We start from the raw sequence: 19,745 nt of genomic DNA, 5'->3' as shown, positions 1-19,745 counted from the left end.
ACTATAATGGAGAATTAACTTACTTGCTTGCTTTACTTGAATTATATGGTAGATTTTAAATTCTAAAATCTAAAAAAAAACTTGTTATATATTTCCAATTCAATATTTCGAATTTTCTATTTATTGTTTTTGGGTTGCCCAAAAGATGGAAATTATTAAAATATTTATTAATTGCCAAAATGTATACTATATATGTCACTATTTACTTTCTTTGTTTATTATTTACACTTTATACCGACTAAAATTGACTCTCTCCTCCTCTTCCCTCGAGGGGGGTTGAAATTTCCAAAAATCCTTTTTAGTGTGCATTTTCATGACGTCCCCCACTAAAATGGAAAGTTTTTCCAAATTAAGATTAATAAAACGCTACTTAAGAAGTTCAATAAGCCAAACAAAACAAATTTATCATTAATTTCTATTGAATCTACATTGGCTGCCACTCTAGATTACGATTCCCTAATTAACGAATTTTGGTAAAGTTAAAGTTAGAAGGGTAAAACTCTAGTAGATTCTTGTAGTTGATACTTGATATTATTATTTTAAAGTAATTTTTATTTTTAAAGTAAAAATAGTATTCGTACAATTTGTGCAGTTTTTTTAAATCACAACCGAAGGTATTTTAGAGAAAAAAATTTAAGGGGCGGCATTTCAAAGACTTGCATCACACTGAGGAAATCTACGGCACGGCCCTGCTTGCATGCATCACTGGTATAAATTAGGGGCAACCAAGGGGGCGCCATAATAGGATCTCGCTCCATCCTAAAACTTACCTCGGGCCGGCACTGCAAGCATGAATCTGTGGATTTCACTGAAAAAAGGAAGAAAAATACTAAAAAGTTATAAGAAAGCTATTATTATTTGGTGGAATCAAGATAAACATATTCTCTTTATTACAAGCTTGATGACTTTAACCTGCTGTGATACTAGTTCTATACTAGTTCAAATAATGAACTAGTACAGAACTATTTGATCATTATTTGAAAAAAAAAAAATAATTCCACCAAATATAATAGTTTTTCCTAATGACTTTTTTAGTATTTTTCTTCCTTTTTTTCAATGACATTCACGGACATCCACAAATTCACATGTGTATAATGTAACAGCCAAATGAAACTTTAAACATTCATAAGTTCTGATTAGTGCATATTTTGAAAAAATGTTTTAGATAAAGGTTTATTTTTGATGTAGAATCACAATATGTAATAAAAAGTGGGAATTCTCATTTAAGAAAATCAAGTTAACCCCATTTTCACTGATTCTAGTGCCATCTATTACAAGACTGATAGCCAATCTTGTGGCCCTTTTGAAGTCTAACATTTTTGATTCAATGATTTTTTCTTTGTAGGATGAGAGAATTTCAAGTTATTTACCTTGTAATAAAGCAGTTTGGCTATAGGTACCCTGTTTCCCCAAAAATAAGACAGTGTCTTATATTAATTTTTGCTCTCAAAGATGCACTAGGTCTTATTTTCATGGGATGTCTTATTTTACCATAAAGAAGAATTCACATTTATTGTTGAACAAAAAATCCCCAAGTCTAACTTAAACGAGAGTGACGTTTATCCGGTTGTGTTGAACTGAACTTACGAAGTTCCCGTGCTGGAGTGGTCTTCCCACTCTCGCTTCAACTTAGCCCTAATTGGTCAATGAGCCCGATGTTGTAACGTTATGCAAATCTGTGATTTCCAAGCCATAGTCTTATGCAAATCATGCCATGTGGCATGATTGTCTGCTGACCAATCAGTGGCTGTACTTTCAAAAAGCCAATGGCCACTTTCAACCATCTGTTGATGACTGTTAAGACTAAAAAACTTTGCTAGGTCTTACTTTCAGGGGGAGGTCTTATATTTCGCAATTTGGCAAAACCTGTGCTAGGTCTTATTTTCGGGGAAACACGGTAGGTGGTTACCTACCTAAAACCAAATTGCTTTATAGCTAATTATTAAATTAGCCTTGAATAATGCCTAGTAAATATCTGGCAGTTCATTTGGCAATATTATTCCTGATGCTTTTCCTTTCATATTGGTTTTTATTTTGGAGTTTTACTTAATATCTTGGCTATAGGTCACTGTCTGTATACAAGAGCAGCTTAACCACAAAAAAGTTAACTTTCCTTTACAACTTTGGATTTTGCAGCTTATATGCAAGGATGGTCTATATTGAAGGTTTTAGGGCATATTGAAGAAAGCTTATGAAAAATTTCATCGTATTATTCTTAATGGACCTTTCACAAAAGATCATTGCTATTGTTCAGATCAAAAGTAGGCTGATCATTATTAATATTGTTACAGAAAATGAGATTTTAAACATCATTATGTCTAAATGATGTTTTACTTTATTTGCCAAAATTTAAAAAGTTCAACACCAGAACTGGAAGATTTCTGAAAGTCTAATGTTAAAAAATCTAAAAATTTCTGAAAATCTTCAGGAAATGCACATATTTGAAAATTGAAAAACATTCCAAGATAATATTCAAATTAAAACTTCGAAACAGTTTATAGAAGTAATGAGGAATATAAATACATAAAATCAAATATAATCCAGGATAAAACACTATCGTTATCAAATAAGTAACTAATTAAAATTATAGTATAGGTACTTTACAAGGCCTGGACATTTATCAGATAAATACTTCTAGAAGTTATACATGATATACAGTAATTCCATGCTATGGAAGTGACTCTATATATTTTGCCTTTAGACACAAATCCTTTGTCTTCTGTCTATAATATAAATTTTGATTTTTTTGGACTAGGGAAAAATTCAAAATCTACATGCAGAAGCAAAAGGACTTTTGCCTGAATGCAAAGTACATAGTCATTTCCCATAACATAGAAGTTTGTCTTATATAACTTCTAGAAGTATTTGCAATCTTAAAAATGTCTGGGCCTTATATATATATTGTAGTTTAATTACAGTTATTAATTTGATAATGATAGTGTTTTATCCAGGGTTATATTTGATTTTAAGTATTTATGACACTTATTTCTCACTATTTGTATTAACTGTTTCAAATGTTTTTTTCTGAAGATTTTCAAAAATCTTTCACTTTTATTTTAAACGCTATTGAGCTAAAAAAGAAAAAACGAAAATCTTAGAGGATAGATAATTTCTAATGTCTCTTTTTTTTATTCTTATGCATTTTTTATGTTCATCTATACTTAATATTATAAAGAGGTAAAGTTTGTAAGTTTGGATGTAGGAGGTAATCTCCGAAACTACTCATCTGATTTCAAAAATTCTTTCACCAATATTTAGAATGGACCTTCAGGATGGACATAGGCTATATATTATTTCGTTAAACATTCATATAAATTAAAAGATATCATCTAGGTAAGTGTTATATTTTTGGTGTCAGTGGGTGGCAAGGAGCAAGACGCGTACATATATGAGTTAGGTAACTGTGCAGCACAGCTGGGTGGTCGGCGAGATATGCAATGCACGTGTCCAAACTTGTATATTATATAGATGTCGAAATCCCCCCGTGGGGGAGAGGGACAAAATAAAAACTTACCGTGAAGAATTTGACTTCTATTATACTATTTTAGATGCAGTTTTTTGCAGTTTTGATTGTGTTTTATAGGGTACATCAAGAGAATGTACACTAAGAAGGGATTTTTCAAAATTTCCTCTCACAAGGAGTGTTATACATTTATAAAAGATACATTTTGAGCCACAGCAATGTGTGGCCGGGTACAGCTAGTTTGCAATAGAATTGAAATGTTTGCTATTGCATGGGCTTTATTTCATGAATACCAATTGAGCACAATTTTTTTATTTTATTTTGTAATGTAATATTAACCTTGCCTATTAAAACAATAAGAAAAACAAACTATTGATACATTTAAAATTATTTGTATTTCATTTAATAAAAAATCAATTGTTCATATATTTTACAGTAGAGCATCGATTATCCGACTCAATTGGGGACTGGGGTTGGTCAGATAACTGAAAAAACGGATAATCGAAAGATATGAAAAAATACATTATTAGTATAGTATATTAGTATATCCCACGTAATTAGTATATTAGTATATCGCTATTAACCTACTTTGCGTTGAATTTTCATCGATGTTAAGCTTAACAAAAATTTTTTTTAAATAATAATCGTCACTATTGTATCGTTAAAAATTAGAAAATTAAGCCTCGTTTAAATACTGGCTCCCTTTCATGGTCGAGCCATGTTGCCAGCTAAAACACGTAAAAATACTATTAAAGTAGCCAAGACATAGCCAAATATTGTAGCACCACATCACTAGTGGACATTTGAATTTGCCAACTAGAATGGTCAGTTAACTGATGTGACAGTTAATCAGGGGTCGGATAATCGATGCTCTACTGTAATTTGATAACATTCAAAAATTTTTAAAATTCTTAAATTATTTTTATTTTTAGCAACCTAATAAAATAGAATTTAGTACAATATTAGAAAATAATGATATTAATATTGGATGCGGAGCTGCACAAGCTTATTTCCATGGATACTTGAAAGTGTTAATGTCACAAAAAGAACAAAGTGAGTTACTTTTTTTATGCTATGATTGAGTACATTATGAAGTATAATAATTGATATTATATTAAAATGCTTTATAAAATCATGTTTACATCATGCAAATTTTAATCAATTACACAATAAAACATAATAAGTTTTTGTTAGAATCTTTGTCATGAATATGTGCAAATAAATAGTTTAAATTATATCCTAAAATTAAAGTCTGAATGAAAATACTATATGAAAAATTCTGAACCTAAGTTCAGAATTTTTCATATAGTATTTTCATTGCACTAAATTTTATTTCTTGAGAGCAGTTTGTTAAATATTTAGAAATTAGCATTCCAGTGTCTTTGATACTTTGAATCATTTAGTGCCTTATATATGTAATTTCTGAAACATTAAACATTATTTTATTTAATACACAGAATAATTTATTTATTTTTCTTGGGACTTCTTAAAAATAAACACTAGAACAAGAGTTGAGTATAATAAAATATCATTTTGAAAGATTTCAAAGATCCTTCAATATGTTACTGAGGTCATTGAGGTGCCTACCATGGAGCTCTCAAGACTGCCTAATAGTGTCTGTGCATTTTGTGTATTGTGTTATATCCAGGCCAGTATTGTTAGTTTAATGGTACACTGTTTTTATCTGCAAGAGTTATACTTTGTGTAACTTTTCTGAAGTAAAAAACTTAAGTTTCAGTGTTTGTAGTGTAGTTTAAAATATCTGTGAGTCTCATCTTTCTTTACAGGGAAGAGTCAGTCTTTCTATGAATGACTTAGGATGATGTTTGTTGTGTTTGCTTGTATTGTTTGTGTTTTCCTTTGGAATTGTTCTATTTTTATGTATGTCCAATGAATACATCAGTACAAGATGACCATATGTGTTGATAACTTTAAATGTGTGTTTTGCATTCAGCTGTGTTAAGTCAGTATTGAGTTTAATCTGCTGTTGTATTCTTTTGTTAGTCTTTGTTTTATTTATTTATGTTTTGTGAGTTTCGCTTGATGGAATCCTAAATACTTGCTCTCGTCCATGGATTAAATGATGTCTCCAAGTACAAAATCACCTTTCAGGATTTTTTTTCTTTCTGAAGTGTTCTGCATTTGTCTACATCAAATGTCATTGGAATAAGTGTGTGTAACTTCTAACAGATGATTTTCAGCTATGCTTATATGGCAGTGGCATGCCATGACATTTGATGATAGGGAAGCTGTGTTTCTGTAAGAAGTTGACTTTCAGGGGCAATAAGTTAATTGCACATCAGTGATGGTCAAGGCCAGTGGTTCCCAACCTTTTTTCATTAGCGTACCCCGTGACATGTCATATCTCTAGATTGTACCCCGTGACATGTCATATCTCTATCTCTAGATTGTACCCCTCACTTAAGAAATTTAGTGAGTAACCGTATTGTTAATTTTACATATTGTAACTTTAAATTAAAGAAAAAAAACCTAAAAGAAAAAATGTATAATAAAGTTGTGATTGTTGCAAGGAACATTTTTTATCTAATAATTTTTTAATACTATTAGTTTGTGATACATAATATATTATTTTTTCTGCCATAATAACTAACTTTTTTCTGTACCCCTAAACAACCTATTGCGTACCCCTAGGGATAAGCGTACCACAGGTTGGGAATCGCTGGTCTAGGCCAGTGGTGTGCCGTCAATGGAGGCGGTGTAAGCACCACTTCCCTTGTATTTTCTAAAAAATAAATACATATTGTGTGATTATTTTCATATAATTAAAATTAATATTTTATTATAACCGCATTATGTATCTTATTACAAATTTCTATACTACATGTGAAAAAAATGATAAGATTGCTATTGTATATTCGAATATTAGTGGCGGAATGGAAGCGCTGCATTGTCAGCTTCCAAACAGCCAGATTATACTCATTTGCGCAATCATTTTACAGAGCACCAACCTCACCCAGTTTAGCTGGTGGAAGCTGCACACGTATAATGCTTCCAATGATTCTATCCAGGACCGGTTCTGAGCTGTTAGCTGCCTGCTTGCTAGATATTTGGCCACCCTCACCCAATTATGTGAATCGTGAATAGATTTATAACTTAACCCAACCAATAGGAGTTTACTAATATGTTTTTATGGTAATTCTGTATAGTTGACAAGAGTTTTAAAAAAATCCATTAAAATATTTGATATTTTTATTCTGCTCTCCCATCTTATATTACTTATGGATTTCAACGTTAAACCAGTGATATTACAATTTCGTATGTCTCATCTTTAAGAGGATGTAGGAAAAACGTGTACAATTCTTGTACAATGTTAAAAAATTTACTGTTACTTTGGTACCATCATTTACAACTAAATTTAATGAATGAGATGCACAAGATACAAAAACCTCTAGAATTTATATTCCTTAAATTTACAATTTATGTATCCATTTGTCATAAAAATTTGTCTTTCCACTTTTTTCCCAAGACTACAAATATTCTAGTACAAAGTAACCGGTTTCGACTTATTTCTACTTAAGATGTAGTTAAATAATCAAGTGATTAGGGAATTGGGGACATAAATAAAACCATGATAAAAAAGCCAGAATTTTTCTTAAATAAAAGCTTTTGTTTTATGACCAGGTGGTGTCCATGGAAATTTCCAAAATTTACAACTTTTCGGTCACTCTCATTGAACTGGAAAAATTGCTGTCTTTATTACATCTAATATTACAAAGAAATCAGTCCCCACTGTAGTTGGCTAGGAATTAGTTCAGTTAAGCTTTTAAGTAAAATTTCAGCTCTCAGCAGGGTTTTATTTATGTCTCTAATTTCATAATCTTTTAATTATATGTGAATACGGGGGGGGGGGCGTAAGTCTCCTGTTCACTTGTCAGGATGGCTAATTGACTCTCAAATGTCAGGTGAGTGGATGGAGAGAATTTGGGGTCGACGATAAGGTGAAGGACGTGATCGAGTAAAGGAGTCTACCATATTTATAACAAATAAAATAACAATTTATTAAAACAAGCGAATTAATCAAAGACTACACAAATTCACAAATAGCGCCTATTTTCTGCCTAAAATTCCGCCTAATATGCTCGAGAGAGAGAGTTTTCCGCTTTCATACCTCTTTTTGGAATTCCTTTATCTGTTTACTCCAGGGAGGCGCTTAAATGTTCAAATCTATTATCCACAGAGCACAAATTTAAAAAGTTTGCGACTTTTGTGATGATTTTATTCGAGGTTCATCGGAGATCGGAATTCGGCGGGTTCGGAAGATCGGCACGATGTCATTAGTCCTGCGTTCGTTCGTAGACTCCCCCGAGAGGGGGTAAGAACGGTCTTTTATAGGTTTTAGTGGGAAATTTCCACCACGTGATCAGATGTTCATGAGTTAAAGGTTATAGGTGTTCCAGGGATCTAAAACAAATGATGACATTTAGATGCTAACTGTAAACCTTCTTGCAAGATGAGATGCCTGTTCTGCAAAGAACAATGGATGTTGCTAGTTATGACTGGAAAGTTTACACAATCCCAGCTAAAAATCGGTTTTTTCTTCTAGGGCGTTACATAAACGAAAGTTTAATTAATTAACATTTTTGTTAATAAAAGAGCGGGATTTCCGTCACAAAAATTCTGGATCTCGCATATAACTACTTGTTAATGACATATTTCAAATTTAAATATTTACATACTTGTAAAGTAGAAATAACAAGTATTAACTATTCTACTTAACAAGTATTAACTACTTGTTAAGTAGAAATAAGTTGAAACCGGTTATTTTGAACTTGAACATTTTTAGTCTTGGGAAAGAAATGGAAAGACAAATTTTTATAATGGATACATAAATTTAAGGAATATAAATTCTAGAGCTTTTTTTTTTTGTACCTTGTGCAACTCGCACAAGGTACAAAAAAAATTTACAACTACATTCATTAATAAATTTTGTTGTAAATGATGCTGCCAAAGTAACAGTAAATTTTTTAACATTGTACAAGAATTGTACACCTTTTTTTCTACATCCCCTTACAGATGGGACATACTAAATCATAATATCACTAGTTTAACATTGAAATCTATAAGTAATATAAGAAGGGAGAGCAGAATAAAAATATCAAATATTTTAATGGATATAAAAATAACCACTTAACAAAACCAATAACCGGTATTAAATAATTGTAAAATGAACTGCAAACGTTTTTGGTTCCTTCCCTAGGACCTTTCTCAAGCGGCAATTCGGTTCCTTCCCTATGACCTTTTGAAATGTTGTTCGGAAGAATAATTTTTCGAATGTCGCAATTTACTGGTCTTTGTTCATATTTATTCTAAAGACGAATCGCTGCTTGAGAAAGGTCCTAGGGAAGGAACCAAAAACGTTTGCAGTTCATTTTACAATTATTTAATACCGGTTATTGGTTTTGTTAAGTGATTATTTTTATATTTTTATATTAATCTGGTATTTGAAGATTCTTTATTTTAATGGATTTTTTTAAAACTCCTTTCAACTATACAGAATTATCATAAAAACATATTAGTAAACTCCTATTGGTTAGGTTAAGTTATAAATCTACTCACGATTCACATAATGGGGCGAGGGCGGCCAAATATCTAGCAGACAGGCGGCTAACAGCCCAGAACTGGTCCTGGATAGAATCATTGGAAGCATTTTGGTGTGTAGCTTCCACCAGCTAAACTGCCTGAGGTTGGTGTTCTGTAAAGTGCATGTGCAAATGCCTATAATCTGGCTGCTTTACACTGTTCAAATATTTTTGCCCCAGAAGCTGTCCCGTATTTGACAATACAGAGATTCCATTGGCAATACAATATGCCATTGGCATACAATAGCAATCTTATCATTTTTCTCATCTGTAATATAGAAATTTGTAATAAGATATATAATGCAGTTATAATAAAATATTAATTTTAATTAATCCAAAATACATTAAAATATGAAAATAATTGCACAATATGTATTTATTTTTTAGAAAATACAAGGGAACTGGCACTTCCACCACTTCCAACGATGGCATTCCACTGATATATGGATGTGTAGAGTTTTATATTGTCCAAGATGAGATGTGTATTGTTTTGTTCTGTTGTATTTCATGTATCTGTATTAGTGTTGTATATGTATACCTATTGGATAGAGGGTTTAAGGCCATATAAAACCAAAGATTCCCTGGAAAATGCCTCACCTAATGTGTATTTGGTTTGTTTTAATGCATGTTGTGAATTCTGAGGAAAAAACTGTGGTTCTCCAGTGTTTCATTTTGTTTTAGAAAACAATATATCCAAAACTCTTCACACTTTTAGAATTATGTAGGTAAAGTATGCTTTAATCATGAGTGTGGGATACTGTCAAATGCCTTTCTATAATCTACAGACACTACAATTAGGCTTCAGTGTTGTTTGTGCTTGTCGTAAAATGACTGATTCTATGAGTAGTGTTCTTTGCATCCTATATGATTTTATGACAGCCTTTTTGTTTACCTTTGAGAATGTTGTCATTCTATGTGATGGCACATTTTATGATGCATGAAGTATTTTGTTAAGTATTGAAAGATGTGTGAATGGTCTTTAGTGTTGTTGTCGTTTCTGACTATTATTAGAGAGGATGTGGCTGACGTTTTCATCACAAAAACATGAATGTTGGACGTTTAGCGCCTCCTTCCTGTAAGTATAGAAGTTTGACAATGGCATGATTTCACTGATGTTTCAAATGCTATTGTCAAACTTCTAAACTTACAGGAAGGTGGTGCTGAACATCTGACATTCATGTTTTTGCGATGAAAACATCTAAAAAACTTACGTATAATAAAATAATAGAGAGGTTGCAGCCGATGAAAACATCGGCTGCAACCTCTCTATTATTTTATTATTGTTATTATTTTTGCAGGTTGGGAGGAAAGATTAAAAGAATATGAACAAAAACAAGGAGTTAAAATTTTTTCAAAACTTATCATATTATTACCAAAAAGCTGTAAAACATTTGATACACTGACAAATGTGAAATGTACACCAAATATACATTGGGCACGTAAATTGCGTACACTTAAAATTGATGTATGTGGAAATCAGAGAAAGTATAAAAATACAGTTTATGTGATAAATGAGGTAATGTTTATTATCTAATTTTTAAATTTGAATTTTAAGTAATTTATAATTTAACATTAAAAAAATGTTATAGGGTATTCGATTTGTAGCTGAGTATGCTCCTCCAATAAATACTTTTCATCAGATGTCTTATATAGGAGTCAAATATAACCTCAATGCAGACACAAGGAGAGAGCAACATATTTTATTCCAAAAAACTTTACAGCATTTAATTAATAATGATATGGATTGTGTGAATAATTGCTTGCTTATCTCATATAATGGTAATTATATTTCTTGTTTTTATGTGATAAAATCTTACATGCTAAATGAACTATTTACATTTTTTAGATGAGGAAGATTTATCTTTATCTGAACTTATTCTTTTATCAATTAAAGATGATGAACTACAAACAGCACGAGCAGCTGGTTAATATATTTATTGGAGACATTTTTGAAAATGTTCCTAATTATATGAAGAAACATGTCACTATCAGCATATAATGTATTAATACCAGTACTTTCAACCCAATGTAGATCATATTTAGATTCTTTGCCATTAGAATATAATACATTGGCTAATACATCTGCAATTTAGAATGTTTCTAATGCAAAATTTGATGGCTGAATGGTGAAAGAAATAAGGTGGGATCAAACCCAGGAGAGAAATTCCCCAGAAATTTTTCAAAGACAGTGTATTTTGGATATATCAGGCCCCATCCTGCTCCAAAAGGTCTCCCCATTGTAGGCCTAGTCAAACCCATGGTGGGTATGGAAAAAAAACCCTAATGATTTCACAGCATGGAAAGAGAAAAATGAAAAAGTTTTACATTTTCATAATAAATCATACCATTCACATTTTTTCAGTAGCAACACTTTAATATACATGAACAAGTATTTATTGTGACATTGTCACAATGCTGCAATTTTTAATTTATATTCAATTTAAAATATATGCTCTCGATTAGTAGTGTCATATTCCTGTATATCATGCTTTTCCTGTTAACTTTTCAACAGTGGGATAGTCAGGTATGGTGCTATCCTAAAGTAGTGGAGAATAAACATGGGAAATTTTTAAAGTATTTTTCCATGTTTTTTTTTTCTCATCACCGTTTCGGAAAAAGATTTTGTAAACAGTTATGTCTAGTAAAGAAAAGTCTTTTTTTATTGTTACATAATTCATTTTTTATGTGAATTTTTTTTCGCGGTAGTTTTTTGCTAGTTTTTGGCGATACCCCCAAAAGAATTTAACAGATATATCTGTCTTTCACCATTGCCACACAATCACCCTGGACAGATATATCCATTCCTCACTGTCGAGTGATTAACAATAGAGTCATGCTGGACATCTGTTAACTCCATTCTGAAGAAAATTTTTGAATTGAAATGACATGACTTCTGGTCCAAACCAGAAGTTCGTATACAGTTAATCAAGGCCTCCTAAGCTCTTTCTATCTGGTCTCAACTTTCATCTAACTAACTCTTTTCTTGAGATTAAGGAAGGACAGATGGATGCTGGTGGGAATTTATAGGTCTGCAATTTGAAAATTGTAACCCAATAAACACTTATACATAATTTACAGCTTACATATTGGAAGAGTTCACAATATTTATTTATTGAAAGAATAAAAATATTATTATAGTAGGTTGTGATTAAAAGATTATAAACAAAATCAACAAACAAGGAATAGCTTGAGTACTATTATACCAACACCAATGAAAGTCATACAACTTCCATAAAATTGTAAATTATTAAACAAAAAATCAAAAAGTATAGTATTATTTATTTAATTTTAATAATAGTGATGATATAAATTTTAGAAATAATATATTTTTTGGTATATTTTGTTCTAGTATCTTAATTTGAAACATATATTTAATTTTACTTTAAAAGTTTAGATTGTTTAATATTTAAATGTAATAAATTAAAACCTAAAACCCAATTCTGAAGTTGTTAAAAATGTTATTAACCATTTAATTTGTTTATTTTTCTGTGTAGTCAAAGTACAATTTTATATCTATCTATATATATATATATATATATATATATAAATGGACGTGTGTGTCCCTATATTTCACTTTTCAGCCAAAACTACACATTGCACATGAATGGTGTTTGTATGTGGTAGTAGCCCCAAGTCTCCATTCATGCACTATGGTGGTTGCGTCTCGATAGCTATAAGGGGGCGGGAGATATGGGCTTGAAAGTGGTTGAAAGTGGAAGATTTTCTATTTCGATTTTAAAAATTTTCGAATTTGTATTCGAATTTAAATTCAAATTGGTTCGATTATAGAACGATTGTAAACGTTCCAGAAAATTGATCAAATTGAAAATAGTTTGTTTGACTGGATATAAAAATTCTCTAATTAGTCTGGAAATGGGGGACCTAGTTCTTGCATTCTGTGAAAACAGGTAAGATTGGCTATAATGTAATTATCTTAATCTTCACTATCGTTACTTTTTGACCAGCGAAGCAGGTCCTTGCAGCTAGTTGTTTATATTTATTTTAGTAATGTTTAATATATTAAATGTTACTACATGCTGTATATATATATGTATGTATAATTAAATTTTATAGTTTGTTAAGTTAATTTTATAACAGAATTTTAATTTTGTAAAATAATATGTAAATAAAAGTAATTTGCTCAATAACGTTTAATTTGTATTCATGTTTTTTTGTGTTTAAAGACTGGATTTAAATTTGTTACTCCATAGAAACACATTAAAATTCCCAAAGAGACAACAATGACTTAACAAAATATAGACAAACAGTAAAATATCTAGTAAGTGATAATTTATCAGTTGTCATCTCCTAGATAGGTTACAAAGGAAGCAGCATTACTAGGGTTGATATCACCTCATAGATATTTTTTTTATACCAGATCATACAGAATCTTTAGATGTTTTTTTATATGCACTAATATTACTGTGAGATCCAACCCGTGTGCAACCCCATTTTTCACTTTCCTCCTAATATTTTGACATATTATAAACAAATTTATTATCTTACCGGGAAAAACCCATTGTCAGAAAAAAAAATGGAATCAAGTATCTCACTTATATCATGATATCAAATATCTAACTCTCCCCGTTAATGTAAACATTCAACCATCTAATAATTGTCTTCTTCTGCTGCAAGATTTAACGTTTACGTTTAAAGTCCAACGTTTTTTTTTTTTTTTTCTTGGGACCACCTTTAACCTCCACATCTGTTAAAACAACCTTAGTTATAAACAATAGTTGATCACATGACGAATTCTCCCACCACAATGTTATAAAAGCCACTTTTCCTTCCCCTTCAGGGGGAGTCACTGATTAGGAGTCGAAATGTCGAAGTTGACATTGTCTTTTCCACCACCAGACCTTATGACACCAACCATAGGACCTTGTGCTACAACCCAAACCATTGTTGAGAAGATCTTAGAGAGAAATATCTCACCGATATTGTCTAAGAGGTATGAAAGCATTATTGTAAACTCCCTCTCTCCTCCGCAAATTAGCAGGATAGTGTATGAATAACCTTGTATCTTTTAATTTTGTTAGTTGATTTAAATAAACTCTTGTTTTGTTATAAATGGAGTCTTTACTCGACTGGGCCAATGTCTTACTGTCGAACCTCTCTGACTCTCCTCCACTTGCGTAACACATAACAGAACGTAACATCATCCTTGACAAGAAAATAGGTCATTGACCTGTTGCTGGAAAGGAGGAGCACCAACAACTTCTGATCTCCTCGGTGGCTCACATTACTTATAAATCATCATTCTTGTATATTAATTAATGACTGTAAAACAAACAATTAACAAAATTAAAATTATATGCACAGCATACAAGTATTATATTTTTTAAATTGTATTTTAGTTGTAAAATTTAAAATATATATGCATTTTTTATTGTTATATGATGATAATGGTATTTCTGATCAGAAAGCATTAGGTAGTTCAGAAAGAAATTACCATAGTTTTAGCATTGTAGATAGTATATATTAATAAATGTAAACTGGGCATAAAAAAATGCTTTTGTTGTTAACTAACTACAAGTATATTTAAAATAATAACAACCTTGCTCTGGTGAGAGAGCTCAATAATGCTGATGAACCACAGAACTATGCTGGCTGGAGTATCTGCTCCTGATAAGGTGAGCCATGCCAGTGAGATGTGTGGGGAGAAATGAAGCCAAGAGTGATTGAACCCACATCTGTGGTGATCTAACCATGGTGATAACACAATCCAAGTGTAATATCAGTTTAGACATCACCTGGGTTAACAAGATCTGTGTTTGTGAGTTAGGCTGAGGCTCACATTCAAAAAATATTTCAGTCTCCCTTGTCCACCAGTGGTGAAAACAGCACTGGTCCAAGTATTGTATTGTACTGCAGTGCCCACCAGTTTTGGAAAACTATACTAATCTTGATGTTTCTAAGACAATCCAGCCACAGACCACTGAGATGGGTAAACCACACTTATGGATGAAATGGACATCAGAACCATGGACTAAAACTAAAGACAAGTTTATCATCTGTACTTACTACACCATCACAAAACTCAAAAAAGACATGACAGCATACAGGCAACAGTTACATCACTTGCTTTCACAACAATATCCTCATCTCACAGTCACTGTAAAAAGGTTGTTGTTCAAAAAAGAATAATTATACATAACCTTATACCACAAACAACACTAGAACATATCAACAACAAATTGCAGAACAATTACATCAACAATGGTCACATAATCCTTAATTAAGGATCAAGATACATGCATTGACAATACTGTTTTCTACCTATCACTATTTTCACTGATGCTGACAATACTTCTTCATTGCTTGAAACAGGTTCAGGTTTAATTCATACTATCACTCTTCTTTTCCAGGAAACACTCACAAAATTTACAGGCATTGACTTTATACAATGACCATACATTACCAAAATCAACACTTTTAAACTGGTAGGGAAAATTCTACACTATGTGAACACTTACATATTACCATATTGCACTCATTCTATTTTTACACTCTCATATATTCACACACTAGTTTATTTGGATACAGTCACAGTAGTGAACTACCATGGACTAAAACTAAAGACAGAAGTGCAATTATCAAAAACCCTTCAGAAACCTGCTTTGCAAAGAAGAATAGAAACACAAATAAACAATATTAGACTGCAGCTAGACAGGCTGACACAATATGCTAACAACAAAACACTTAAATTAATGAAACAACTAAAAAACTTTTCATAAAAATTAAAATACACACAAAGCATGAACAACACAATGTTTACATTACAGATTATATTGACATTCTCAAACAAAACCTTGCAGCCAAAGCAAGACAACTGAAATCAAAGATTTGTTCTGTACGGAAACAACAAAATAAATTAGTTACATACAATGAAAAACTCTTCTACAGACAAATGAATACCAAATGCACTACTGATTTCCAACACAATGGCATGCCAACTGAAGAACTCACAAATTATTGGTCTTTTCTTTGGTCTACTGCTGTTATGCTGTTATGCACAATGCTGATGCAGGTTGGATCAAAGAGGAGAGCAGACATGCAGGACACCTAGTATGAATTGTGTTGAAATAAAGGAATAAGACATTCATAGCACAATGCAGAAAGTACATGATTGGACAACACATGGTGTAGACAATATTCACAATTTCTGGTACAAAAAACTTACATCCCTGCACCAGGAACTAGCTAAACATTTAACTCATATCATCAACAATCCACAAGACATGCCAGATTTTCTCAGCAGGGTATAACCCACATGAAACCAAAAAACAACAATGCTAAAGATCAAAGATTGCACAGTACAGATTAATTACATGTCTTCTAACACTTTTCAATATTCTTATCTCTGGCATTGCAAACAAAATATAGTCTTATTGATGAACACGACATTTTTGCAGAACAATAAAAAAAGGCTGCTGTAGAAATCAAAGGTTGCAAAGAATAACTACTTATTGACTCTGTTATCCTACAGCAAGTTCATAAGCAACACAAGTATAAAAATGGCATAATTGATTACAGAAAAGCATTTTACAGTGTCCCACACACTTTGCATCTACAAAATCCATCTCCGTCTATTGTTTCATTTGTTTTACAATGCTCCACTGGAGAACAGCATTTCATCTTAACCTTCACAACACTCCAGATAAAAACAAATCAAATATACATCAAGTGAGGAATTTTTAAAGGATATTCCTTGAGTCTTCTTGCACTTAACCTGTTATCTAACACATTGAACAAAACACAATATGGTTATAATATCAGATGCAACAAAACAACATTGTTCACATTGTCACACCTTATATATACATGGACAATAAGAAACTTTATGCATCCATACAGAATCAGCTTTATCATCTCTTACAAACTACCACACACACACACACACACACAAATGATGTACAAATGGAGTTTGGTCTAGACCAGGGATGGCAAACCTATGGCACGCGTGCCCAAAGTGGCACGTAAGGAGAAATCATCTGGCACGTAATGTATCATACGATTTCTGTATCATCTTTTCGGTTTATCACCCGATCATCCTTTTTTTAATCAGCTTTTTTACTTTTTTACAATCTAATTAAAGTGCATTCGTTTAATTTCTTTAAATATCGTTATTCAAAGTCTGAAACTTTGGCATGCATAAACATCTTTAAAGCTAAGTATGCTTACAATATAATTGTATACTTGCTTACTGGAGAATTCAACTTAAAAATAAAAAACCATTTAACTATCCAGCATAATTCTTTAATAACATAAAAACATTTTCAAATGCATTGAGCGTTCATCATCAGTTATTTTATCAGAATTTCCCGTTTCGAATTAGAGAAATAACTGATGATGAATGCTCAATGTGTTTGAAAACGTTTTTATGTTATTAAAGAATTATGCTGGATAGTTAAATGGTTTTTTATTTTTAAAATGCTTACAATATGGCATGCAAACATAAAAAGGTTCGCCATCCCTGGTCTAGACCAATGGTTCCCAAATTTATTATGCTCATGGACTCCTTCTCATAGCAAAAACCTGACTACAAACTCCAAATGAAATAACTCTACACAACTACATAACAGCAAAATTACAAATTTAACTTTGATGTCTTGAATGATGAATAGTGATTTAAAAATAAAATATAAATGAAACATTTTGATATTTAATTAATTAAAGTAATATTTATTGAAATTACTAGCTAAAGCTTGCCTGATTTGAAAAATGAGTATAATATAGTGAAAACAAAAAAAACATGTATAATTTATTTCTAATTGGGTAATAAATTACATTAAAAAATATAAAATTAAGATTTTTATTTTATCTATTGAATTTTCATAGAAAAACATATTTTATGGAGAGTACTTTTGGTCATCTAGTGTGGTCCTCATTTCCAATATCCCTATAGTAATGCCACTGATAGGAAGCCATATTTGCTCCCTATCAGTGTTGAAGTTTAAATATTTAAACTTCAACTCCTTCTCTTAGTAAATATAGAGAAGGAAACTTACTCTTACTGAAAATATACATATTTTCACTCAGAAATTTATTTTGAATTTCAACAGTCAAAATCATATTGATACTAGATGGCTGAGGCAGTTAAGGTGTCAGCCTATTGCTTTGAGACAAGAATTGAATCCAGGTGGTGGTCTGTTCCATTTTTGTTGGCTCCATCCCTCATCACCTGGCCACAACCATAATGAATGTAATCTATTGATAGTATCTACTTATTCTTTTGTCACCAATATTAATTCAGAAGTTTGCCATTCCAGAAATAAATTTTGGAGATTAATTTATTTACTCTCAACAATATCAAAAGTGCAATCTGGCAAGGGTTTTGGACTTGAGGACTCTCCAGAAAGTTTTGTGATCTGTCCACCATAACCCTTTGGAAGTGAATGATCTGTCCATAGGTGGATTACTCCTTTCATGCAGAAATGCTCCTTGGAAATCTGATGATGAATAGTCTGTTTTAACATGTAACTCTGTGTTGAGTAAATATGAGAGAAATACCCCAATTGGAAATGTATTGTGCACAATGAGTGTTTCCAATGATTGAGGTTCAGGATGGACACTTTGAACATCTGTCAAATGTCTGAAAGTGTACTTGTAATAGGAACAAAACAATAAACTTAATCAAATTGCTTTATATTTGGGATGGCTTATGCATATTTTATCAAGTAACTAAATGAAGAGTTATAATGTTCAATATGACTAATACATCGCACCACTAAATTCTACAGCCACTTTTTAACTGAGACCATCAAAATAATGAAATGGAGACACTATCATCAAAGAGCCATGGTTATTTTTAAAAATTCCATGTTTAAAATTGTTCACAAAATAAGAAGTATCTGTAGAATTTAATGGTATTAGTTACATTATAACTTTTTGTTTAGTTACTTGATAAAATGTACTGTACTTGTAATAAGAAATGTATACTTTGTTTCATTATTTCCTTTTCATATTGTATTATTTCACCTATGATCTGTCTGCACAGTCTCATAGTTTCTACTAAGAAACAACACATCTGAGAACATGGGTTGCTGCACAAAGATCTTGCAGAGAGAGAACATTTTATTATATCACAGTTTGTCGCAAAACCCTGAAAATTCTGTAATATGCAGGTAATATGCAAACATTTGAATGGGAAGCTTGAACGAAAAACTTACAATTGATTACATGACAGAGGAGCAAAATCAATGCTTATGTAAAATATTTGTTAGGTATTGAGATTTATAAACATATTCATATGATACCAGTTAAAAACATCATTAAAAACTCATTTATACTTGATAAACTTTTTTCTAATTTATTATATTCTATTTTTTTTCTTAATTTATTATCAACATTATACAATAAAATGCTGTATCATTAAAAAATGCAGAGATGCAGAGAAGATTACAGGGGAAGAATAAAAAGTATGATGTAAAATGCAAATTTTCTTTATGCTGCTTCCAGAAAGACAGTGTTTTTCTGAATTTCACACCTGCAAAACAACAAAATGTAAACAAGCAATTATTTATGGTGACATTGTCACAATGCAGGCTGCAATTTTTAATCATATTTTTAATTTATTTCATTTAAAATATAGGACGTGGCTATTTATACATACAGTATGTATATGCAATTGGCTATTTATACATACTGACTGTATGTTCCTTTATTCTGGCCAGATACTG

The 19,745-nt window shown here is 31.4% G+C and overlaps 1 protein-coding gene across 3 annotated transcripts in view; it reads left to right on the top strand.

Moving 5' to 3' along the window:
* The window catches only part of LOC111617947 (stimulator of interferon genes protein-like), a 22,339-nt gene extending 9,969 nt beyond the window's left edge, over positions 1 to 12,370 (top strand). For all 3 annotated transcript variants that reach the window (XM_023359346.1, XM_023359344.1, XM_023359345.1), the window contains exons 6-9: positions 4,396 to 4,516; positions 10,362 to 10,579; positions 10,653 to 10,842; positions 10,910 to 12,370. In XM_023359346.1, coding sequence (XP_023215114.1) covers positions 4,396 to 4,516; positions 10,362 to 10,579; positions 10,653 to 10,842; positions 10,910 to 10,992 — 612 coding nt within the window. In that variant the 3' untranslated portion in view covers positions 10,993 to 12,370. The remainder of the gene's footprint in view (positions 1 to 4,395; positions 4,517 to 10,361; positions 10,580 to 10,652; positions 10,843 to 10,909) is intronic.
* The last annotated feature ends 7,375 nt before the right edge of the window (positions 12,371 to 19,745 follow it).

The sequence above is a fragment of the Centruroides sculpturatus genome, unplaced genomic scaffold, assembly GCF_000671375.1.
Source record: "Centruroides sculpturatus isolate CEXI.00-Female unplaced genomic scaffold, Cexi_2.0 scaffold57, whole genome shotgun sequence".
Classification (NCBI taxonomy): Eukaryota; Metazoa; Arthropoda; class Arachnida; order Scorpiones; family Buthidae; genus Centruroides; species Centruroides sculpturatus.
The sequence above is the reverse complement of the archived record's forward strand: the minus strand, read 5'-3'. Positions and strand labels throughout refer to the sequence as shown.